This window comes from Onychostruthus taczanowskii, unplaced genomic scaffold, assembly GCF_017590055.1.
Source record: "Onychostruthus taczanowskii isolate IOZ18803 unplaced genomic scaffold, ASM1759005v1 scaffold30, whole genome shotgun sequence".
NCBI classification, from domain to species: Eukaryota; Metazoa; Chordata; class Aves; order Passeriformes; family Passeridae; genus Onychostruthus; species Onychostruthus taczanowskii.
Window position 1 is genome coordinate 1,873,795 of NW_024500350.1, and position 24,008 is coordinate 1,897,802.

Here is a 24,008-nt window from a genome sequence, read left to right on the forward strand (position 1 = left end):
GCGCGGGGCGGGGTGGGACTTGTAGTCCCCCGGCCCGGGACGCGGCGGGCGGTGGCTTCCGGCCGGCGGGACTACAACTCCCAGAGGCGCCCCGCGGCGACGCGGCCTCCGCGCTTCCTGTCGCGCGGGGCGCGACGGGAGGTGTAGTGCGCGGGGCGGTGAGGGCGGCGCGCCGGGGCGCCCCCCGGTGGTGGGGCGGGATCGGGGCCGGGGGAGCCCCGAGCGCAGGGACGGCGCCGAGCCCCGGGGGGACACGGAGAAACGGGGGCACTGAGGGTGAGGAGCGAGCCCCTGACGGGACACCGAGCCCGGGGGGACACCGGCCCCGGGCGCGGCCCAGCCCCTCCAGGCCGGCCGGGACGGGAGCGGGGGAGGCCGCTCCGGGGGCGCTGGTGAGGGGCCGGGAGTTATTTGTGTCAGGCGGCCTCACTTCCTTCCTCCCGCTCTTCCTCTGCCTCAGGGGCCGCGCGTGGACGCGGGAGCGCGGCCAGAGGGTTATTTTAGTGCTGGCATCGCTCATCGCTCCACGGCCCTCCCCACCCACGGGACAACGCCGGGCAGGAAGTGCCCGGGAACAGCGCTGCGGCCCGAGGAGGAGGAGGAGGAGGAGGAGGAGTGGCAGGAGGAAGGCCCAGCGAACGCATGAAGAACCTACCTCGGTAGGTGACACCAATGGCACCTGGCTGCTGGGACATCGGAGCACGGGCTCCCCGTCCTCCCCTGGGAGAAACCCCCCCCCAAAGCGGCCGCGTCCAAGGAATCGGCCGAATTCCCATGTGGAGCGCTTCCTCTGCCAACTAACTCCTCTCCCAGGGGAGGAAATGATAGGAGTTGCTTTTAATAGGACTTTGATCTCTTGGGCTCTGCTCAGAACCGCTCGTGGCGCTGGGATGTGCAGCGCTGTGGGAAAGGGCGCGCAGCGTTTGTCGGGCAAACACCGTTTCAGCTCTGCCAGCCCACAGGGCTGAGCAACGTCAATAATAAACTTTAGGCCTGGGCTCTGCAGCTGGTTTGGGGAGGCAAATCACTTTTTAAATTCCTGTTTATACTGATTTAGTGTCTACTGCAGGTGGGCTTGTCCTGAGGTGATTTAGCAGCTTATTCCCAGGCATTTGCAGGAACAAGTCAACAGGATATCAGTTCCTTCTTATTAATCTAACCACCCTCCATGGAAAGCTGGAGCACTGGAATGATGCAGGTCCTGGTCAATACACGAGCAGGTATTTCAGTATCTCCACACACACCTGTGCACCCAACCAGAGCCACTGTCAGCCATGAACCTGCTGGAAAATCCACTCAGTTATTGAGGAATCACACTGAGAACACCACCGACCTGCACTTTGTCCAAAGGGATTTGGATGCCACGGGCTCCAGTCCCTCATGGCTGGTGTTTATTCTACTCCTTGGTGCTGACAAAGTGTTCCAGTTGTTTCACACCTCGGCACACGCCCTGCCAAGCCATGGGGAAGCACTGGGGACACTCCAGCTGATGTGCCCAGGGTGCATTTATTCCCCCCTTTGCTAACATGTGCTGCTTTGCCCTCCTCATCCTCTGTGTCCCTCACCTTGTTCCACACCTGGCTTTTCTCCGGGGCTTTGTAGAGCAAAAAATTCCTAAGTGTCTCCGAAATGAGAAGTGCAAGTACCCATGGCAAAGTAATGATTAAGGTGACGCTGAACTCCTGGTAACAAAGTTTCACCCAGCCTCCTGGCATTAGTGACAGTGCAGTGAGCTTTCAAAAGTAACAAATTAAATGTATTAAAAGCTGTTACCACCAGAAATTTTATGTTCCCTATGCCTGAACAACTCAGATGAAAGGGTCGTTCTTCCCTTTCCACCTTCCAAAACAACGCAGTGAGTGTTTACCCACACCTCCCAAGCCACACAGCCTTTTGACTCTGATAAATAATTAACAATTTCCTTTAGAATAGAGAAAATGAACCTGAAAATGAGGACCAGAGGCAGCAACAGCCTGGGCACACGTGACAGCTCTGTCACACCACGGTGCCACATTAGCTTGAGTGGCAGACCCGACAGAGGAGCAGGACACGCTCCCAAAACATTCCCAACGTGCCAAGCTCCATCCTGATTCTTCCATCCTCTGAGCCCAGAGGCCGAGGACGCAGAGCCTCGTGCTGAGAGTGGGTGATTCCAGTTGCTCTCCACTTTGGGAACCTCAGGGACGCCTTTAGGAGCGTCTGTTTGTGTTCCCTGCATATCCTACGTGCTACAACTCCGGGGCATTTGGGACCTGTTCTTCTTGATCCTGGGAGCCTTCCCGTGGGGGCAGGGACCTGCCTCCACAGTCAGGGCAAATACAGTAAAAAAGTGATACAAGTCAAGGTATAACTTAAGGCAGCAGTTTTCCCCAGAAGACAAGTTTTATTATTGAATTGTCGTTTATCTTAGGAAGATAAACGCTAAGATGACACCAACAGGGAGCGTGGATTCTGGATTTCTACTCGCAATGAAACTTTGTGTGTTTTGGGGGTGGAGGTGACGCACAGATCAGTGTGATTTGGGGAATGGCAGCGTAGAGGGGCTGAGCCCGTGCCCTTCCCAGGGCCAAAGGTCAGGCTCTGACACGGGGCAGTCACATCCCAGCCCTCGCCAATCCAAGTCCCGTGACAACCCTTCCTCGGCACCTGGAATGATAAACCCGGGCAAGCAGTGCCGGAGGCGCTGCCAGACCCCTCCCCTTGCGGGGCCTCCGCTCGCCCCCACGGCCACCCCCGATGCGGAGCGGCCGCACACCGGCGGCTCCCGGGGGAGAGGGGGCGGAGGCGGGGGGACCCCGCGGCCCGGCCCTGGCCGCTCGCAGCCCCCGCCGGGCGCCTGTGCTCCGCAGGCCGGGCCCGGCCGGGGGTGCCCGGGGGATCCCGCGCCGCCGCCGCCGCCGCCGCTCGCCCCGCTCCTATTGACTTCCCATTGTGGAGCTTCGCAACAAAGGGTAGGATCCAAACCCTGCCCCGTTTCGTCCAATCAGCGCGCAGAGCGCCCGCCCGCCACCGATTGGATCCTTCTCCTCCCTCAATACCCAATCGGACGCCTACTTTAACAACCAATCAGCGCCCGGCGGCGCGCCCAATCAGCGCGGGGGAACCGGAGCACGGCCTTTGTGTGTGGTGACGCGACGGCGCCGGCGGAGGTCCCGGCCAATAAGGCGGCGCGTTGCTTACAGGCATTGTGACGTCACCGCGCCGCGCGCGCGCCCCCACTATAAAGTGCGTGTCCCCGCGGCGGGGAGGGCGCAGTGAGCGGCGCGGCGGCTGAGGAGCGGCTCGGGCAGCAGCACAGCGTAGAGGCTTCGGCGCGCAGCGCTACCGGCACCGGCGCTTCCGTCTCTTCCTACCGGTAAGTACCGGACAGCGGGCGCGTCTCGAAGCGGGCGGTGGTGTTGCGCGGCCCTTCGTGGCCTTGGGTTCTCCCGGAGCGCGGCGGACAGGCCGGGCCTTGCCTACGTGCCCTGAGTCACGGCCGGTTCCCATCCCCCCACCATTGCACCTCCCCCCCCCAGCGCCGGAGCGGCCCGGGAGGAAGGAGGAGGCGGCGTGACTCAGTCCGCTTTCCCCGGGGAGGGGAGCGGCTGGGCCGCGAGGCGGGGGCGGCGGGGTAACCGTTACTCCTCCTCCCCGTCCCGGGGGAGGCCGCTGGCCGCCTGCCCGCGGCGGGGGAGGGGGGCGCTTGGAGCGTGAGCGAATTGGCCGCTGATGTGGTCGGGCCTGGGTGTCCCGGGGAGAGCCGGGCCCCGGCGTCACGCGTGTGTGTCTCTGTAGGTAAGTGAGGAAAAATGGCCCGTACAAAGCAGACCGCCCGCAAGTCCACTGGGGGGAAGGCGCCGCGCAAGCAGCTGGCCACGAAGGCGGCCCGGAAAAGCGCCCCCTCTACCGGCGGCGTCAAGAAGCCTCACCGCTACAGGTAAGGCCCTCGGCTCGGCCCCGGCTGCCGCAGCCCCTGCCCCGCCTCACCGCCCCCTCCTCCCTCTTCCATCCAGGCCGGGAACCGTCGCGCTCCGTGAGATCCGTCGTTATCAGAAATCCACGGAGCTGCTGATCCGCAAGCTGCCCTTCCAGCGGCTGGTCAGGGAAATCGCTCAAGATTTCAAAACGGATTTGAGGTTCCAGAGTGCGGCCATCGGGGCTCTGCAGGTACTGCTGAGGGCCGGCTGGGCTGCGGCGCTGGGGGAGCTGCGCTGAGGGTTTTTAACAACGTTTCTTGTGCTCTTGAAACAGGAGGCGAGCGAGGCATATCTGGTGGGTCTGTTTGAAGACACAAACCTGTGTGCCATCCATGCCAAGAGAGTCACCATCATGCCCAAAGATATCCAGTTGGCTCGCAGGATACGGGGAGAGAGGGCTTAAGTGAAGGCTGTTTTTATGGTGTTTTGTAGTTAATTCTGTAAAATACTTTGGTTTTAATTTGTGACTTTTTTTGTAAGAAATTGTTTATAATATGTTGCATTTGTACTTAAGTCATTCCATCTTTCACTCAGGATGAATGCTAAAAGTGACTGTTCACATAAACCTCAGTGATGTTGAGCCTCGGGCTCGGGAGTGACAAGTTGCTAATATGCAGAAGGGATGGGTGTTCTTTCTTGCTTCTCATGCATGTTTCTGTATGTTAATGACTTGTTGGGTAGATAAACTTGTAAGGTACTAGAATTGATATAAATGTGTACAGGGTCCTTTTGCAATAAAACTGGTTATGACTTGATCCAAGTGTTTAACAATTGGGGCTGTTAGTCTGACCATGCATCACTGTGATCAAATGTGGACTTCCTTCAGAGGGTGAAACTACAAGTCTTAACCACAGTGTAACTTACAGTTTCCTAAAAAAACGTAAACCTGGCAGCTATAGAATACACTATGTGCATTTATAATAGCTATTTTATATATTGTAGTGTCAACATTTTTAAATTAAATGTTTTACATTCACATGTGAGGAGTCTTTGTCATTTGGTTTGAATGGGCTTGAAGAAGCTTCTGCCTCCTACAGATTGCTGTCATCGTGGGCTGCTGCTGGGGCAGCTTAACCTCTGCTGGCACCAGAATGGGGAACTTCTGGAGTGTTTTGGAGAGTTTGAGCTGCTTGAGTCCTTGCTGTGGCCAGAGGGAGCAGATCCCTACAGCTGTGTAGGGTCCAGGGGGTCTGGCCGAGGCTGCAGTGGCTTTTTGGGGGGCTTTTCTCTAATCAGGGCACAAGCTGAGCTCTGCAGTTCTTTCTTCCTTTCCCGTGGATGCAGGGAAAGTTTATTTTGGAGTTAAGACTGGTCTGGCTGAAGCAAACCCACCTGGCTGTTCCCGAGCAGCGGGGGGAGCGTTCCCATGGGATTGGGCTGTGCAGTCCTGGATCTGCACGGGGCACAGCTGATTTTACACCCTGGCAGCACAGGGGCTGCTGAGCACACGGCTGGGTGCTCTGGGATTCTCATTTCCCATCCAGGATTTTGGATGGAAGGTGATGGAACTCAAGGCTTGGCTTTAGGCTGCTCTGGGTTCCTCAGCTGCCAGGCCCGGCTGGGCTGGGCTGGAGGAGTGCTCAGGCTGCAGCTGCCCCAGGGTGATCAACACCGAGACAGAACAGGCTCTGCAGGTGAGGCTAGAGCTGTCACAGAAAGCAGCACAGGGAAGTGGTTGAGCCGGCCTGGCTTGATTTATTCCAGTGGAAGGAAGCGTTGTGCTGTTCTGGGGGAAGAGCAGCAGCAGTTCCCACCAGCCTCGAGTGAACTGGAGCTGGCTGTCCGTGCTCTCCCGCCACGATGGTGAGGAAGAGCATGGAATCCATCCCCAGTCCCTCTGGGAGGCAGGGCCTGCACCCCTCGTTTGCTGCTGGGACGGCGGTGCCTTGGTGTGCTCCTTGCTCAGACAAACCACTCTGTGTGCTTAAACCCTGCAGCTGGAGGAACAGGCACTGCTCACCCACCTTCTCACACGGCCTCCTCCTCCTCCTCACCTCCCCGTCCTACACTGCTCCAGCCCCTGGCTCGCAGCAAAAGTCCTGTTCTGAAAGGATAGGTTTTAAACAAGTATTGTCCTATTTTACTTGCTAAATCTGTAGGGGGAAAGATTCCTTTGATACAAAGTAATTAGGTTCACAACTCGGACACAAAGACCGGCTCACAGTTCAGGTGGGGCTCAGTGATCTCAGGTCAGTCACCTGGGCAGGTCTCTCCAGGGACCCTGCCTGCCAGGAATGTCCCCATGGGAAATCGGAGTGTCCTCAGTGGCCCAAGTAATTCAGGAAGAACCACGCAGCTTGCATTTAGGCCAATTGAAAATGAAAAATTCCAAGTCATAGGATTTTTTTTTTTTTTTTTGTGAATGCTTGGTTTGGTGCTGAGCTGCAGTAGCAGCCTCAGCTCCTGCAAGAAAAGTATGTTTAAAATAACATCCCTTGAAAACAGTATTTCCTCCAAGTCCTTACTGGAAACAATGAAGCATCTGGGTATGCCTAGAAGCTGTTTCTTAAAATAAAATCATTGTCTAGTGGTCCTTAAAAAAAAAAAAACAACAAAAAAAACCCACACGAGAGAAATATCTCTTCATCTTAGTAACCTCAACAGAAGGAATTAAGTCAGATCCTGCATGTGGTGGACCAGAACAGAATTCCTGGTATTCCACGGTGTGACTGATGGCAGCTGAAGCCATAAACCCTTCCCTTACCGATCCTGCCGATGATTTCCTCGCATTCTTGCTCAGAACTGGATGCAAACACCAGGCAGTCAAACGTGCTCCCGTCAGGGCTCTCGGGGGAAGAGCTAAAAATGGAAACGCGTCCATTCTCCAGCAGAGCTCCGAGCCCAGCCCTGCCTCCCCCTGCACCAGGCTCCCTGTGGCTGCTCTGGACCTGGCTTGCTCATTTTCCCAGAGCCACATCCCCCTGTGGCCCTGCCAGGGCCCGCGGGCAGCGCTCACAGCACGCAGAAGGCGAAGATCCTGGGGCTCCGCGGGCAGCGTCCCACGCAGGAGATGGAGGGGTAGGGATGGCGGCGCAGGAGCTGTGCAGGGGACGGGAAGGGGACGCTGTGGTCAGGCCCTGTCGGCCCCGTTCCTGGTTTATCCTGTCCCCAGGGTGCCTCCAGCTGGGCTCCCCATGCCACCAGGTTCCCTGACCTTGGATGTCGCTCACTCACCTTGGAAGAAGCCTTCTCCTGCACAAGGACTTCTGCCTCCTTCACATCAAATAAAACCTCCTGCAGGGGGGATGAGGGGGGAGAAGCCCCGATCAGCACAGCCCTGAGCTCTGTTTTTAATCAGACACTCACCAGAGATTATCCAAATGCAGAGGCGATGAAGCACAGTCAGCCTCAGCTTTTTCAAATTTTCTCTCTGCTGCCCTTTTTTCCCCACCACCCAGTGCTTCCACACTTAAATCTTTTCACAAACAATCCCCAGAGGCTCAAACAGCAGTGACCTGAGCCCTAAAGCACCCCCAGAATCAGGCTTAGCCTTCCCAGAGTTTTCCAAGTGCTTTCCTGCATGCTGTTGCATTTTTTCCTTAATGCCCTTTCCTATCCTGGCTGCTGAGATGCTTCTGACCTGAAAAAACCCCACAGGGGTGATGGGGTGGCAAATATTCAGCCAAGCCAAGTGAACCTGGAGCTGGAAAAAAAATATCCATGGCCTGCATCCTCTGACAGAGCCCTTCCCAGGATGTCCCCAGCCCTGCTGCTCACCCGTGCTGCCAAGTTCCTCTCCAGCACGGCAGGGATGGCCCCCTCCAGCACCTCTTTGCCACCATACTGAAATGGAATGGGAAGGAGGGAATAACCCTTGGACACATGAAAAGAACCCCAGAAGAGATGATTCACGCCCTGGCAGGTCTCTGCCCCACGGCCTCACCGTCCCAACGCTGGTCTGGCCCAGGAACAGCAGGTTGTAGAGCAGCCTGGGGAGAAAAGGGCTCGGGGGGCATCAGAGGAAGGACCCCACACATCCCTCCTGCTGCTCTTTGCAGGGGAAGATGCTCCCAGCCCCCTCCTCACCTCCAGGCCATGGGGGCAGCCTTGCCCCCACAGCCTGGAGCAGAGATCAGGGACAGTGTGGGCACAGTGCCACCCCAGTGCCAGGACCCTCAGCCCAGCCCGGGGGCTGCCCATGGCACAGACCCACCTGCCCCCCTGCAGCTGCCGGGGCTCCCCCTCGCCCCTGTGCCGGGGGCTGTGCTGCAGCTGGAACTGGGGCTCCTTCTCCTTCAGGGCCTTCAGGTAGGGCAGCAGCGGCTCAAAGACTGTCCCCTGGTGCCACCGCCAGCGCAGCAGGCGCAAGGTGAGCGGTTGTCCCTTCAGCCTCTGCAGCACAGCCCCAGCCTAGAGGGAGGAAGGAGCAGAGGGGAGCAGGGGGCAGAAGAGGGGGACAGAAGCCCTCTGTCCCCACCCACCTGCCCGGGGGAGGCGTATCTCAGCGAGCAGCCGTTGATCTCATCGAGGATGTCACCGGCCAGCACCACCTCGTCCACCTCTGCCTGGCTCTCGGGGAGCACCTTGGTGACAAAGACTCGGCCGTCCACGTACCTGGGGGTGCAGCCAAGCCTCAACTCAGCCCCAGAGAGCCTGCCTGGCTCCCCTTCTGTACCATCCCTGACATTTCACCCATGCACTGAATGCAGGGAAAAGCCACCTCATGGACAGCAGATACTGGTAAGGCTGAGCTGATGGGGAGAAAAGCACCCGAGACAGCCCCAATGCTCTCAGCGGATATTTATTTCCCTTTTTGGGGCATTTTCAGTGCTGTGGTGACCAGATCCCTCTGGAGAGTGGAGAGGAGGATCAAGAGTTCCTACCTGAGCACCATCCCCAGTGCTCGGCACGGGACTGTCTCGTAAGTACTGCACACCTGAAAGAGAGTGGGTGGTGACAGTGCCCTTGGCAATGGCCGTGGGACACCCAAGGGACCCCATGCCCTGAATACTTTCTGGCACTGATGCTAACCCAGGGCTTTGGGTGCCCAGGGAGATGCAAGTCCCAGTGCCCCAGGCTGAGCTGGGACCATCAGTGGCTGCTTGTTTCTGTCCTCTCTCAGGATTCGGCTGTGCCCAGACCCTGAAGGGACAAAGCTGCCCTATGGATGGGATGGCAAAGCAACAGCAAACCCTTAACTCATTGAAGAGCCCTCCTGCCTCACCCTACACGTCCCCATGCAGCCGGGGGACGCAGCTGCCCCTCCCCAAAGGCGCTGCTGTTTGCAGCAGCACTTACTGTCACATCGCATTAGCCGGGGCTCGAGACGCGGCCAGCTCGGCCGGGGGCACTGGCTGGCAGAAATGCCCCAAAGCCAGCAGGATCCCAGGCTCTGCAGCAGCACCACGCTTCAGTGCATGCCTTGACCAGTCCCAAAGCTGCCTCGAGCTTTTTGGGGATTCTTTTGGGTTTAAAAGGTGGTGGAGGGATGCTCTTCATCGTTAAAAGACATGAAGGCGTCCCTGCTGCTCTCAATAACACACTGATGTTTCACTGAGCAAACCAAGAGTGAAACCAACTGATGCGTAATCTGTGTCAGCCCAGGGAAATGGGGATTTTTTTTGGCAAGAAATCAGGGACGGGAGCATGGGAAAACTTCACTTATATCAGCAATTTAGGCCTGGGTACTTCTCTTGCTTGGTTTTACTCCTGGGAATGCTGGAATCTGCTCCTGGTGACAGCACAGGTACCCAGCAGGATCCAACCTCCATAGCAGAGGCAGCTCTGCTCATCCTGGTGAACCTGAGCCAATTCACCCCGGGGTGTGTGGCAATCCCTCCCCACCAAACCGTTCCTTATCTTCCTCATTTGACTTGTCAGGGAGGGCCAGGTGGCGGAAGCGGCTCCCGGGAGCGATGGGCTCTTACCGGCAGCAGCCAGCTCTCGTCCAAGAAGCTGCAATTCTGCAAACAAAGGAGTGTCAGCACCATCAGTCCCGGCAGGGAAGGGGCCAGGGCCCCACGCTGGCAGCCCTGTGCTGGTCACCACCCCATTGATTCACCACTGCACCTGCAGGTCCAGGGAGAAATCTATCTCTGTCAGCACCAGCAGCAGCGAGAGGAAAGGCTCTGCAGAGGGATGGGGATGGAGAGAGAGGCAGTGTCACTGCTGGACTCCTGGCAGCCACAGCCTCACAGGGGCACGGCAGAGGACAGAATAAAGCCATTTGCAGTGTAACTAATGAGTCCTGGGAGAGAGGCCTTGAGAACATCCCAGCACCATGCACACAAGTGCTGCTGGAGGCTCATCCCAGGCTCCTGCTGCCGGCACAGGTGCAGCTTGGTACCTTTTTTCCCAAAATTCAGATGAAGACTTGCAAATGCCACTGACTATTCCTCCCCTTAGAAGCCCAGCAAAGCTGCCCAGGCTCTCCTACACAAGCCTTGCAATGACAGTGCCAGGTCTGCAATCTGCTCATGCACCAGCAGCACGGGTGATTTATAAACCATTGATGTACAGGTTTAACATGGGGTTATTTATCATAACCAAAAGATTAAAGGCTTCCACCCTGGTCTGGCCCCCCAAAGAGCCTGGCTGTGGATGGATGGAGTGCTGCAGCCTGTCAAGGCAATGTAAAGGTCATTTAAACCCCTGTGCCACCCCTTAGCCCAGGTTGATCCACCACGGCCTCCCCTCAAAGCCAGACTGGCTCTGCTTAAGCCAGAATCCTTGGTACAAATGAATAACATAGAAGATACTTCAGAAGAAATTTTCCTATCCCATGCCACTAAAGCAAACCTTAGATGGAGTCAAATCATGTTTAAATATTTACACGGTTTTTTAGTTTTTTTTGGTTTTGTTTTTGTTTTTTCCCCCCATCACTGCAGCAATGTATTTAGATTCCAGTGCTAAGTTTGGATTAGAAAAATCACAGTGGACCCTTCCCCGTCCCCTACAGCAGTGCAGTGCCATAACACAGGCTGCATCCTGCCTCGGGCGAACCACCATCTTACCCCGGAGATCTTCACTGCCGAGGATGGAGCTCCCTGGATCATAAAACTGAAAGCCAGTGAAATAGCCCGGGTTACGCCTGCGTTTCGCAGCCCACCGCCCGTGGGTAGCATCTCCCCCCCAACGTGCCCACCTCCAGGAGTCGGGGGCTCTGTGCCAGCTGCCCCACGGCCACCGCCAGCACCTTGCCCTGCAGGGCAGAGCGCAGAAAGCATCGCCCGCGGCCCTGCGCCGTCCGCGTCCGCCCGCAGCCCGCGGCTCTCCGGATGCTGGCGGACAGAGGGACAGGCCTGTTCGGGGACAGGGGAAGCAGCTTTGGCAGCACACCGGAGCGTGTGACTCCCTGCACCTGGGGTCTTTGGCATGAGCATGTCGCGACAGGCTCCAGCACAGCTCGGATTTTCACCCCAGTCTGGCTCGGGGGCGCTCACCCGCCGCTGGTCCCCGCGGGGAGCTGCTCCAGCCAGTGCCAGTAATCCCGCCTGCGGAAGCCCCAGGCCGGTTCTGCGGGAGAAAGGGAGCGCCAGACCCCTCGCCGCCGGCCCGGGGACGCTGCCACCGCCCGCCCGGGCACGAAGGGTCACTCACGTCGGAGCCCCTTGCGCAGGATGCTCTCCAGCAGCTGGCAGAGGGACACGAGGTGCGGCGAGGTGTCCGTGCAGGGACCCCCGCCCTCCCGCAGCCGCAGCACCCCTCCTGCGGGGCGGAGAGAGAGCGGCGGCGCCCGTGGGTGCCCAGCCGGGGAAAGGGGAGAGGTACCGGGGGGATAGCTCTGCACGGCCCCGCGGGGGGGTCCGACACCCGGGGAAAGGGGAGAGGTACCGGGGGGATAGCTCTGCACGGCCCCGCGGGGGGGTCCGGCACCCCGGCACGGCACGGCCCGACCTTCCCGGGCTGCCGCCGCTGCGCTGGGCAGGAATTCGGGTAAAGTTCTTCAAAGCCAAGGTCAGGCGGCCGGGCTGGTCCGGGGAGCCCCAGCGAGGCCCCGCCGTCGGTCCGGTCGGACCGGTACCGTGCGCGGCCAGGAGAAGCTCGCACAGGTGCCGGGGGGCCCCACGCTCACCTTTAAGGGCGCTGAGCAGCGGCTCCTTCCTGGCCATGGGTTCGTCGTCCCCCAGGGCCAGGTGATCCCGCGAAGGCGGCTGGATGGGAGCCAGGAACCGGGAACCAGGAACGGGGAACCGGGAACCAGGAATAGGGAACGGGCCCCGCCCCAGGAGCGGAGCGGAGCAGCCCGGCCCCACGGGCGGGGGGAACCTCACACACACACAGGTGTACGTGTACTGCAATGGAAAGCACAGGCGCCGATGTACATAGGTGTAACACCGTGACACATGTACCTATTGGTCTGTACAGACATATAAATTCCATGCATTGCATAGGCAGAACCCGCATATATGAGACACACGTGCAAAACAAACACGCATTTATCTGTACGTGTATTAGGACAGGCTTTGGGATATGGATATACGTGTCATAAATCTTCGGTGCCGGCCCCGCCGCAGGTACACGCGGGGCGTGTGTGGGCGAGCGCTCGCCCTGTCCGTAGGGATGTGCACGAACAGCGATTCCCAGGACCGTGAGAAGAGGCGGCGCGGGGCGCTCGGGGCGGTGCGGGACCCATCAGGGGCAGTTCGGGGCTCCCAGGGAGGTGCGGGGCGCTCGGGGCAGTGCGGGCTGCTCAGGGCGGTGCGGGACCCATCAGGGGCGGTGCGGAGCGCTCGGGGCGGTTCCGTGCGCTCGGGGTAGTGCGGGCTGCTCAGGGGCGGTTCGGTGCGCTCGGGGGCGGTGCGGGGCGCTCGGGGCGGTTCGGGGCGCTCGGGGGCGGTTCGGTGCGCTCGGGGGCGGTTCGGTGCGCTCGGGGCGGTTCGGTACGCTCGGGGCAGTGCGGGCTGCTCGAGGCGGTGCGGGGCGCTCGGGGGCGGCGCGGGGCTGCCGGGGCGGTTCGGGAACCACCAGGGGCGGTTCGGGAACCATCAGGGGCGGTGCGGGACCATCGGGGGCGGTGCAGTCCGGCCATGGCGGAGCCGCAGGAGCCCGGTTCGTCCTCGCTGCTGGCGGCCGCTCGCCGGGCGTACGAAGAGGCTTTCGGGGGTGCGGCGGTGGTAGCGGCGTGGGCCCCCGGCCGGGTCAACCTCATCGGAGAGCACACCGACTACAACGATGGCTTCGTGCTGCCCATGGTAAGGGCCGTGCTCTGCCGCCCCGGCCCCGGGCTCTCGCCGTGTCACCCTTCCGGGTCCTCCTGGCAGCCGCCCGGGGGTCCTCGGCCACCGCCTTCCCACCCCTTGTGAGGATGCCCCCTCCAGGATACCCCACCCAGGAGCCTGAGGGATCCTCCGGGATCCCCTGCCCGGGAGCGCGGGGTTCGGAGCCGGACCTGCGGCAGCCCCCCCTGCAGACCGACTCCTCACGGCTTCACGGCGATGTGATTCTCTTCCCAGCCACCTCTCCGAGAGGCTGAAGCCTTTTTTCTGCAGCCCCGTCAAACTTCCCGTTCCCAGAGAGCGATGTTTTGGTAGCAGAGATGGTTCAGAACAGCAGGAGCTTCCTGCTCCTTGCGAGCCGCTTTGGCTCAGCGGCAAAGTCCCCACTCAGTCCTAAATCAAACCTACAGCTAATTACTGTGAGGCCGAGGAGCGTGGGAGCAGGTCAGCTAAATTCCCTGGCAGGCAAGGAAACTTCCCGAAGTTTCTTGGTGTGGTTACCACTCCCCCGGAGCCCAACAAGCAGCACCCGGCACCGAGCTGGGGGGTCAGGCACATTCAGGGGGAAGACTGACCCCGTGGGTCAGTAAATAGGAAGTTTAATTCTGTGCCAAACCAGAGGGTGCCGTGGGGGCTCTGGAGGGTTAAAGAGAACACTTGGATGCTCCAGCCGTGGGCTGAAGCAGCCACAGCTGTCACCTGCCACCTGTGGGGATGCTCCAAGGGGTGCTGCCGGGTCTGAGCCCACTTTCCCCACCCCCAGGCCCTGCAGCTGGGCACGGTGCTGGTGGGATGCCCCACGCAGGACGACACCATCTCCATCGTCACCACCTCGGCAGAGGCAGATGAGCCTCACAAGGTGCAGTTCCCGGCTCCCCGTTCCAACAGCTCCCTGAGCCCGGGGATGCCTCGCTGGGCCAACTACATCAAGGGCGTCATCCAGCACTACCGGGGTAAGGCCTGGGCTGAGGGCTGGGTCAGAGCCCCCCTTGCAGGGAACTGGTGTTGAGATCCAGCTTTGGGAGTGCTCCAGGGGCTCTTCTAGTGTCTGTGAAGTCCTGCAGCTCTGCCAGGACCAGGCTCCAGAAAACTCGATCTCAGCACCAAGGTTCCTGTGCTTGGGGGGCTGCAGGGTCACACTCTGCTGTGGGTCACCCTGTGTTCTGAAATGTTGCACAGGGGCTCCTTGTGCTATTCCCTGTGAGCTGTGGGGCACACACAGCCCGGCAGGGGCTCATGGCCCCCCTCCTCCCTTCTCTTCCTGCAGGTGGTCTTGTGTCAGGCTTCTGTGCTGTTGTGGCCAGTAACGTCCCCCTGGGCGGGGGCCTCTCCAGCTCGGCTTCTCTGGAGGTGGCTACCTACACCTTCCTGCAGCAGCTCTGCCCTGGTAAGGCAACAGCCCGTCCTGAGCCCTGGCATCTGCTTCCAGGTGGGAGCTGGGATGAGGGGGGTGCCCTTAGCTAGATCACACAGCCCTTGGGAAAATGCTGCTGTGAGTGGGTAACAGCTCCCCAGCTGGCACTGCCCTGCCTGTGTGGTTCCTCTGGCTCATCCAGCCTGACCTGCCTAGACCTCTTAAATCCATGGACCACTCCTGGGGCTGGCCAGGGGGATGAGAGGAAGTTCCCTTGGGAGCATCCTCTCTCCACCCTAATAGCCCCAAAAATCAAGATACTGAAACACCACTGTCAATTATCACATCCAGCTGGATCTGGGCTCCAGGCTGCCATAGATGCCATGCAGTGGTGCAGCAGCAAGCTCCTGCAGCTGCAAAACCCCATTCCATGGGAAAACAACCCTTTGCCTCCATGTTTGCTTCCCCTGCTCCCAGGGAAGGGACAAAGTTGCAGGAGCTGCTAACCTGTGTGTCTCTGCTGTGGCACAGACGATGGGGATTTGGTAGCCAAGGCCCTGGCGTGCCAGAAAGCGGAGCACACGTTTGCTGGGATGCCCTGTGGGATCATGGACCAGTTCATATCCGTGATGGGCCAGGAGGGCCACGCGCTGCTCATCGACTGCAGGTCAGGGTCAAACTCGCTGTGCTGTGCCCACCTCCTTGGGCAGCTGGGGGTGAGCTGGCCCTGTGGCCATGAACTGAAGGCAGGAGTGCAGGGAGAGGTTAACCCTTGAACCCAGCCCAAACCTCATCATAGGGGTGGGGCAACCTGCACTTTAATTCCTCCTGGTCTTGATTCCTCCTCCTGCAACCTTTCTGCTGCTTGCCCGGGCTGTCTTTCCTGCCGTCCTTAAGGTCTATTATGAAACTAATATTTGGAGGGAGTGAAGTGCTCGAGTGAAGTCCCAAACCACCTGGACTTTGCCTCTGTAGTTCAGGCTCTGCCTGCTACGTGGCCTCAGGTGTCTGAGAGCCGGGGGGGCAGGGGGGCATGCACATGGCTGAGCTCTCCCTGCAGGTCCCTGGGGACCGTGCTTGTCCCGCTGAGCGATGCCAGCCTGGCCGTGCTCATCACCAACTCCAACGTGCGGCACACGCTGACGGGCAGCGAGTACCCCACGCGCCGGCGGCAGTGCGAGGAGGCAGCAGCAGCCCTCGGCAAGTCCAGCCTCAGGGATGCCACCCTGGCCGAGCTGGAAGGTGGGGACAGCCCTCTCCTTATCTCTGGTCACTCCTTGGGCCGTCGAGAGCTTGGTGCCCCGTGGGCTGAGCCCTGGGGCAGGCGGGTGGGCGCACAGCCCGTGGTGCAGGCAGAGAAGCTTTGGCACAGGATGGTTGCAGGACGTAGCCCTGCAGCATCCTGCGGGCTGTGAGGCTTTGCTGCAGGGACACAAATGTCTCTGCAGAGGCCAGGAGCCGCCTGGGGAATGAGGTGTTCCGGCGGGCCAGGCACGTCATCGGCGAGATAGCACGGACAGAACAGGCAGCGCAGGCGCTGCAGCACAAGGACTACAAGACCTTCGGGAAGCTGATGGTGGAGAGCCACAACTCCCTCAGGTGAGGGTGACCAGGGATGCTGACAGCCCTTCTAGGCAGAGCTGGGCTCTGCAGCACCAGCATCGCTGCCACGGCGGTGGCTGCACCAGGACACGAGCTGGAGCTGCCAGGGCTGCAGTGTTGTGCCCAGGGTGCAGGACACGGCAGAGCACGGCTCTCCTCTCTCCAGGGATGACTTTGAAGTGAGCTGCCCAGAGCTGGACCAGCTGGTGGCAGCAGCCCTGGAAGTCAAAGGGGTTTATGGCAGCAGGATGACCGGGGGAGGCTTTGGAGGCTGCACGGTGACACTGCTGGAAGCTGGGGCTGCAGACAAAGCCCAGCAGCACATCAAGGTAGGTGGTGGAAAAACCCCAGGAGACTGACTGAAAGATCCCAAGGGACCTCTCAGGGGCACAGCACAGGGATGCTGTTGAACTGTCGCTCCTGAGCCGTTTGGGGTTGGTGGAGCCCAACCACGGCCCAGAGTCTCTTGGTGTCACTAAGCTCTTGCAGACAGTTCAGTACTGTGCCAGTCACAGAGCCCTGCCCCAGGACCCCTTTGCACTGAGAAAGGGAGTGACAAGGTGCTGGGGGAGCTTCAGGAAGGCCAAATCCATCCACAAAAGAGTGATCTGAGCTGAGCTTGGGTACTCCTGTGCTGAACACTGGCCATTATAGCCTGGGAAAGATCTCAGTGCCATCACCAGTGTTCCCTAACTCAGCACCTTGCTGTGCACAGGTAGCTGGAAATGCCAGCAGAATGGGGGTGTGAACAAGGCAGAGCATATTTTGCTGCTCTATGAGATCATGGTGTGCTCTGAAAATAGCTGGGGGAGGGGGAAAGAAGGGGTAGAGGAGGGTCTGAAATGAGAGGAGACCAAAAGAGCTTTGGCCTCTGCCAGGTGGGAGAGGGGAAACATGACCAGGAGTTACAGTACAGTGAAGAGAGGAGGTAGAGTGAGTGTGGAACTGACCAGCAGGGCCTTTCCCCCCAGCTCTGGCCTCCCCCAGCCCCAGAACCCCAGACTCAACTGCTCCTCTTGTTTTTCAGGAGAAATACAGTGGCACGGCCACCTTCTACCTCACCAAGCCCTCGGGAGGGGCAAAGGCTCTGCCCCTGTAGAGGAGTGACCACCACCCCTGGAACCTTGGGCTGGCATTGCTTCCCTCCCCAAGGCTTTCCCAAGGGGATCAGTTTGTCCATCTGCACCATTTGCCTAATAAAGCAAAACATTTGCAAGTAGTTCTGTGCCCCTGTGAGCCAAAATTCCTTGGGACTGTTCCTCAGAGGATACTGGTTTAACTCCAGCTTGCATTGGTGTAAGGAGCCATTACCAGAGCTGTGGAGGCCAGCAGAGCTGCACTCACAGGAGGGGATGGCAATGCAGGAGCAGCAGAAGTTCCTGCTTGGGAATCTGCCTCTGGCCCCTGCCCTGCATCTGCTGCAGATGGAGGACAGCAGGAAGCGGGGAGGGATTTTTTATTTTACTCTAAAAAGAAAAAAAAATAACAATAAAGAGGCAGAATATAGAGAAAATATTTATTGAGTGCAAGAGGAAGCCATCTGATCAAAGACCTGCTCTGTATCCATCTTGGAAAGGCTGAAACAGCATCAGCTCCAACAACCAGATGGAATTTAAAAAGACAGGCCTGGGTTAGTGCATGTGCATGGGGAAGGCCAGAGTCCCTGGAGAGCAGCTGTGGGCCATGCTCTGCTCTTGGAGAACAGGATCATCTTTGGTTAAAATGCTTGGGAAACTCCCTTTTTAGGCAGTTCTCAGTGTTTGACCCTGGACCACAAAGCCCAGGGACAGGGTCACAGAGTCCTTGAGCAGGAGGAAAGAAAATCCCAACCCCAGGCAAGAAGGGGGCAGGGAAGGAGGCAGCCTCATGCCACTGGCACCTGCTCAAGAGAAATAAGTGCTTCTTGAAGGCACAGTAAAACCTCAGGGTTGGTGAAGGATCCCTTGAGCCAAATTCAAAACTGACCCAGACACGGAGATTCCTGTAGACTTGATTCACCCACATCCATCTTTGGCTGAAAGATGTACAGCCCTGCCCCCAGTGAAATACAAAGCCTGAAGATAAGAGGGAGCTGTTGGTGGTGAGCTCTTCTTTAGTGTCCAAAAGAAAAATGAAAAAAAAAATTAAAGAAAACCACAAAAAAAGCCAAGGTTCATTGTGAGATCAAAGCAGGCTGGTGATGCTGCCAGGGGCCCAGGCAGCTGCTGCTTTGGTTGGAAGCTCTAACCCACAGCAGTGGCTGCTCCTTGCCTGCTCTCATGCAGCTGGAACACACCAGAGAAAGCTTACACTGCTTGTTTTCCCTGGCAGAGGGCAGGGAGCCTCCAGGGATCCTGCCCAGCACTGGGACATCAAACCCAGCAGGGGCTCAGCTCAGCCCAGCCCTGTGTGAGGGGAGCTGAAGCTGGGGCTGCAAGAGTCCCAGACTTGTTCAGGATGGTGGGAGTGCCTGGCTGCTCTTCTTTGATGTTTACTGATAGATCACAGGTCCCTTTATGGATGTCACTGCTGAGCAAAAAGTCTTTTAAAAGATACCCAACTTCTCCCCGAAATCTCAGTCTCCACATCAGCTGTGTGAGGAAACCCAGCACAGTTCCCATCCCTCACTTCCAGGAAGTTCCCAGCCCTTCTGTGTCCAAGGGCTCCACCTGGGAGATGTTCTGGAGTGAGTGGATCTGGCACCTTGTAGCCTTCTACTGGAGCCTCTGGTGCTGAAGGATACAAGGTCCAAGACAGAGCCCACCAGCCTCATCACAGGGTTCAAGTGGCCTTTGGATCAAGCCCTTAACTCATTTCTTCCAGTTATTCATGTTTCCCAGCAGCCACAATCCCAGTGTAGCCTCCACATTCAGCATAGGTCTCATCCACCTCCATTTTTTTATAAAATAATAAAATACATTTATATATATTTATATATATACTATGAAAACTGTACAATGTTGTATGCAAAAAAAAAAAAAAAAAGCATCTGAGGCCATCAAGTAATGCAACACAAATGAAAGGTTAGTCTTTGCTATTGTGTACCAAATGTCAGCAGCAAAGGACAGACACAAATAGGTGCAATAAGAAAGCACAGGTTACCCAAAAACCCTACCTTTGCAGCTGTCATAAAAACCCCCATACTGAACAAAAAAACTCCAGTGAACAGGCTAGTTGCCAGAGAGCCTGGAGCAAAAATGGAAATGGTGACCCTCTATAAATCATGGTTTTGACATCTGAGATCCTCTCAAAACTGTGGCCCTGACAATTAAATCATTCCATTCCATTTACCTGGGGAGGCTGAAGGAGGCCCCCAATTTCTGCCCTGAAGGATGAGCTTACACACCCAGCTGTGCCAGAGCTGAGTGTGCTGGGCTCCAAAGGAGGAGTCCAGGAGTGCCACAGAGATCTGTGCCTGCAGGAGGAGCTGCCCAAGCACCACCTGCATGAAGCACCTTTGTGTTGTTCCATAAAATCCTGGCACCTGATCCCAAAAGTCCTGCTGGTGCTCGGCCTGCCCGGCTCAGGCCTCGTAGAACTGCCTCTCCACCTGCTGGGTGAGGGTCCCGCTGGCCATCACCGTGTGGCTCACAAACTCCTGGGTCAGGGTGCTGCTGGAGTTCTCCACGCGCTGGGTGGTCACCAGCATCCCGTCTGCAAGGGGAAGGCACCAAGCGTGGGGTCACAGGGAACAGGCTCTGCTCTGCCCTGTGACTCCAGGCAGTTTGTTTTCCAGCATAGGAAGTGGTATTTAGGGACCTCTCCACACCAAGTGATCCAGTGCTTTGCTGTGTCACTCAAGAGGATGGATCTCCCAACAGCTCCCAAACTCTCATGTTACAGCACGAACCCACGAGCTCAAGGGGGATAACATGGGACAGCTGCATTGATGTGAATAAAGATGTTTGTCCCCCTGCTCTGAAGAGACTGAACCTTGCAGGAAGAGCTATGATTTGGTCCCTAGTGATAGTGCTGGAGGACTCTCAAATACAGCATTCCCTCCAGGACTGGGCAGCACGTGTGGAAATGACTGCAGCTCTCCCTGGGGCAAAGCAGGGACACAGTGTAGGAAAAGAGCTGACCCCCTTCAATCCCACCTGACGGACCCTCCTCCCCTGCCTTTGGCACTTGAGGTAAAAGCAGCCTCAGACCTTAGGACAAGCAGAATTACCCTTTGTTTTCTGAGGGCTGTAAAGCAACAATGAGTCCCTACCTGTGAAGTGGGGATCCAGAGAGGAATGGCTGATGCTGGTTTTGGTGGTGTATTCAGTGGGGAATTTGTAAACTTCTCTCATGTACTGCTGTCCTCCAAACTGGGAGAAAGCACCTGGGGAGAAAGAAAAGAAATAACAAGTCAAGAAATAACAAAGAGCTTCCAACTGCTCAACCCTGCACAGTGAGCACCAGCAAGCTCAGGAATTTTCCCTTGCTGATATCAGAGCCAGGTTCAGGAGGAACTGGGAGAACTGGAAAGGTCTCACACCGGGCAGTAAGAAGCTGCCTCCAGGTATTTGTACAAACAGGCAGAAGTTTCACCACAAGTTAAACACTGGCAGGTGTTCCCTCATTCTGCTCACCAGGCACAGCACTACCCTCATGGAAAACTGTCTCCAGGTCTTTAATGGAGCATGGAGTCACCACCAGAGCTGGAAAGTGACTGCAGGAGTTGTGTTCCCTCCTCTGAGAGTTTTCTCTTTGCACCTCCACAAAGACAAGGGTACTGTACCTCTGTCCTGAGATTCAATGGTGATGAGGCCTTCTCTCTCTGGCCCGAAGCCTTGGGTGGTGTTGGCTTGCACTTTGAACTTGTATGGGACATTCTCACTCAGGTGGGGCACAGTCAGGGTGGTTTCCAGGTTGTCTCCTTCAACATAGATTGTCCTAGGCTCCCCTAATCCATGGAGATACAGAGTGGTGAAGACAGAGCAGAGTGATGGTCCCTCCAAACATTCAAACTCCCCCTCAACTCTGCTGCCTTGTCTGTCCCTGAGCTTTACAACCAACGCCTGTAGGACTGCACCCACTTCTACTAGGGGTTAAAACAACCTCATTTCACTACTGTGGGGAGCCTCAACAACCAACCTCCGTGGGGTTTTGGCTGAGCTCCTTCCTCTTCCCACCACATTTATTAGCCCAGACCACACGACGGCACAAAGTGTCAGGAGCCATCAGCTCCCAGGCCTGGAACCAGCCTCATGCCCCCACTTTGTCTGCCCTGATGCAAGCAAACAACTCTTTTACTGGTCCCAGCCAAAATGTAGCAGACTGCTGCCTTAGCTGGAGGTATCTGGTGCTCTACACGAGGGACCTGTGCTGCCTCAGCCTGATGCTGTACCTCCTCCATGCAGCATCTCACAGGTGATCCTGTAGCCCAGGATGGGCCCGTTGGGCTCACGGGGCCTCTCCCAGCTGAGGTGCAGAGAGTCCGGGCTGAGGGCAGTGAAAACCAGGGGTCCAGGGGCACAGGGGGTGCTCAGGGTGAAGGGGGTACCTGCAAGGGCACGGGGGACACGTCAGAATCACAGCAAAGAGAGCCTGGGAGGGACCTGCACAGAGCATTTATGGAATGAGCTGGAAGGGCTCAGCTTCCTGGACAACAAGCGTGAAGTAAATGTGTGGGGAAGAGGGTCCTGTTCCAAACAGAGAGGAAAGAAAGGAGAGGAGAGGATGTGGCAAGGGGACAGCAAAGAGCCAGGCAGCAGTGCAGAGAGCAGCACAGACATCAGTGCCACCCTTCTGTTCCCAGCACCTCACCTGGCACGGGACTGAGCGGGCTCTGCGGGTCCACCTGGGACTCGATGGTGATGACTCCCTCCCTCTCGGGGCCCCAGCCCTCCTCGCTCTGTGCCTTCACCTTGAAGATGTAGGAGTGGTTGGGCAGCAGGTCCTCCACCACCACCGAGTTCTGGCTGGGGTTGGGGATGGTGATCCTGTGCACCTCTCCTGGGACACACAGGGAAGAGGATGTCAACGCCATGTTGCAGGCACAAAGAGCTGCAACTTTCACCTAAACTGTGTCTCAAACTGCCTGCAAAAGCCATCCAGGGTCCCTCCCCAAGCACCTGCATCACACCTTGCTACCAATAATGGGTAGTGCAGGATGAGATGTCTTTCCAAAAAAGGCTTGGGACAAACAACGGCTTCTTGAAAGCTCAAGGAGTTTCAGACAAAGGAATTATATTTTCACTAATACTGTCCTGAGTTTAATGTAAAAATAAGATATTTTCACTTCAATCCTTCTTCCAAGTCCCACCCATGTGTTGAAAAAAATTCATGTAAGATGTTTGTGCTGATGGAGAGAATCTATCAAAAGAGGTTTGTTTTTTTGGAGGAGAGATGATTCTACAAACAATACCAGGACTTGCTCTCCCTCTAGGAGAAACAGGGAATGAAAGTTGTGAGATAGCTGCAACACTTCCTCACCAAAAAAAAAAAAAAATCTACACAAGAAGCAGATTTAGGACCCTGAATCCCAGAATGGTTGAGGCTGGGAGGCACCTCTGGAGATCATCTGTTCCAATCCCCCTGGCTCAGAGCAGGGTCATCCAGAGCCAGAAGCCCCAGAGCAGACTCTCCACACTCAGAACTCCCCCCAGGCCCAGCGGTGCTCACTGACCTCCGTTGAGGAGCTGGTACTGCACGCTGTAGCCCTGCACCTCCTTCTCGCAGCGCGGCTCCTGCCAGCTCACCTTCAGGGACGTGGGGCCCAGGGCAGAGAACACCAGGCGGGTGGGGGTGTCGGGGATGCCCGGTGGCTTCCTGGAGTCTGAGGCAGAAAGGGAACATCAGGCTGCTGATTCTGGGGAGGGGGGCTAAGGGGGCTGGGGGAGAGGAGAGGGTGGCACAGGCAAACATGGGATGGTCCTGATGGTTCGGGGAGGACGTGGCGAGATGTCACCTCTGCAAGCTGATCTGTCATGAGGGGGACTGGCTGGCTCTGCACAGCCACGGGGATGTCCCATGGCCTCAGGGTGCCAAGCTTGGGTGGGTTAATGTAGGCAACATGCCCCTGTGGCAGAGAGCCCAGAGAAGGGGCCTGGTGCTGGCTGTGACCTTCCTCACCCCTAAGTACCCTGTGCAGTCTGCCAGAAGCTTCATAGACTTCATCAGGTGTAGGTCAATTAAGACTGGCCCTAATCTACAGCTAAATCAGGCTTCATGATTCAGGCCTCATGTTCACGAGGCCTGGAACCACATCAGGGTGCTCCTCAGCTCATCCCACTGGGACACAAGGCTCACAGAGAGCACAGCAGCCTCCCAGGTGACACCCAGGGACTGAAGCCCCTCGCTGACAAGGAGCTTGCAGAGGGACATCTCAAAAGGAGCACACGTTCTCCCCAAGAGCTCTTCAAAGGCCTGTGGAGTAAGACTGAGAACAAGAAGCTCGTTAGGAATGAAGAGAATGGGGACAATGGGTTGATCAGAGCACAGTGGCAGCAGTGGTGGTGAATTAATCAGTCCAGATGGGCTGAAACCTGCAATTCACCTGCAAATGGAAAGGTGATGTGATGGAGGTGCAGGCTGGGCCAGAAGGAAGATCAGCACAGCACACAGCAAGCCATGGAGAGGAGGTTGGGGGTGAGCAGTGGATGCAGCAGCTCATGGGTGGACGGTGGCTGGGCTGTTATGGGATGTGTGGCTGGCAGGAAGCACTGGACAAGCTGTACCTATGTACTTGCACATCCCTGTGGGCCCATCAGTCATGATTATAGAGTCCCGACAGCCAATGCTGGGGTAGTAACCCTTCACCTTTGCCCTGCTCCTGAAACCCACGTCCTGGGGCCGGAGGAGTGTCCTCCCAGCATCTTCATGGATGGGAGGGAGGAGTGTTCCCTGGTAATCTACAGAAATGGTGCAAGAAGAAAGAGAAAAACACCATTGGATATTTCAGAGCAGGTTCAGCCCAGGCTCCTGCACAGGTGACTTTTTAAGGCTCAGGTTTGAAGAATCTTTAAG

At 57.4% G+C, this 24,008-nt stretch overlaps 4 protein-coding genes across 16 annotated transcripts in view; 2 read left to right on the forward strand and 2 right to left on the reverse strand.

Annotated features, from left to right (window-relative positions):
- The first annotated feature begins 3,165 nt into the window (after positions 1–3,165).
- Positions 3,166–4,937, forward strand: LOC121338405 (histone H3.3A). Of its 2 annotated transcripts, XM_041409333.1 has the most exons (4): positions 3,180–3,355; positions 3,778–3,919; positions 3,996–4,149; positions 4,234–4,937. In XM_041409333.1, exons 2-4 carry the CDS (start codon positions 3,792–3,794, stop codon positions 4,360–4,362), a joined length of 411 nt encoding a protein of 136 aa, XP_041265267.1. In that variant the 5' UTR covers positions 3,180–3,355; positions 3,778–3,791; the 3' UTR covers positions 4,363–4,937. The 2 variants fall into 2 exon arrangements, with proteins under 2 accessions (XP_041265268.1, XP_041265267.1); XM_041409334.1 differs by having other exon boundaries at positions 3,166–3,919.
- Positions 4,938–5,065: 128 nt separating this feature from the next.
- Positions 5,066–12,564, reverse strand: LOC121338404. Of its 7 annotated transcripts, none has more exons than XR_005953026.1 (11): positions 11,974–12,564; positions 11,499–11,606; positions 11,342–11,414; positions 11,044–11,200; positions 10,913–10,958; positions 9,969–10,027; positions 9,827–9,862; positions 8,783–8,835; positions 7,677–8,513; positions 7,134–7,193; positions 6,430–6,998 (listed from the first exon to the last, which is right to left on the reverse strand). XR_005953026.1 is itself a non-coding variant. In XM_041409332.1 (9 exons), the coding sequence occupies exons 1-9, from the start codon at positions 12,008–12,010 to the stop codon at positions 8,285–8,287; spliced, it is 798 nt and encodes a 265-aa protein (XP_041265266.1). In that variant the 5' UTR covers positions 12,011–12,564; the 3' UTR covers positions 6,430–8,284. The 7 variants fall into 7 exon arrangements, 1 of the variants encoding a protein (XP_041265266.1); XR_005953029.1 differs by lacking the exons at positions 6,430–6,998; positions 7,134–7,193 and having other exon boundaries at positions 7,725–7,742; positions 7,843–7,888; positions 8,113–8,513; XR_005953024.1 differs by adding an exon at positions 5,066–5,896 and having other exon boundaries at positions 6,664–8,513.
- Positions 12,565–12,777: 213 nt separating this feature from the next.
- On the forward strand, positions 12,778–17,307 carry GALK1 (galactokinase 1). The gene is made up of 8 exons (XM_041409331.1): positions 12,778–13,093; positions 13,881–14,070; positions 14,385–14,504; positions 15,003–15,138; positions 15,532–15,713; positions 15,920–16,070; positions 16,240–16,402; positions 17,101–17,307. Exons 1-8 carry the CDS (start codon positions 12,929–12,931, stop codon positions 17,170–17,172), a joined length of 1,179 nt encoding a protein of 392 aa, XP_041265265.1. The 5' UTR covers positions 12,778–12,928; the 3' UTR covers positions 17,173–17,307.
- Positions 17,308–17,594: 287 nt separating this feature from the next.
- Positions 17,595–24,008, reverse strand: part of ITGB4 (integrin subunit beta 4) — a 28,971-nt gene continuing 22,557 nt past the window's right edge. For 4 of the 6 annotated variants that reach the window (XM_041409325.1, XM_041409326.1, XM_041409327.1 and 1 more), the window contains 7 exons: positions 23,720–23,893; positions 22,669–22,818; positions 21,807–21,995; positions 21,388–21,543; positions 20,779–20,943; positions 20,266–20,379; positions 17,595–19,706 (listed from right to left, as the gene is read on the reverse strand). In XM_041409325.1, coding sequence (XP_041265259.1) covers positions 19,576–19,706; positions 20,266–20,379; positions 20,779–20,943; positions 21,388–21,543; positions 21,807–21,995; positions 22,669–22,818; positions 23,720–23,893 — 1,079 coding nt within the window. In that variant the 3' untranslated portion in view covers positions 17,595–19,575. The remainder of the gene's footprint in view (positions 19,707–20,265; positions 20,380–20,778; positions 20,944–21,387; positions 21,544–21,806; positions 21,996–22,668; positions 22,819–23,719; positions 23,894–24,008) is intronic. The other 2 variants (XM_041409330.1, XM_041409329.1) reach the window with 1 other exon arrangement.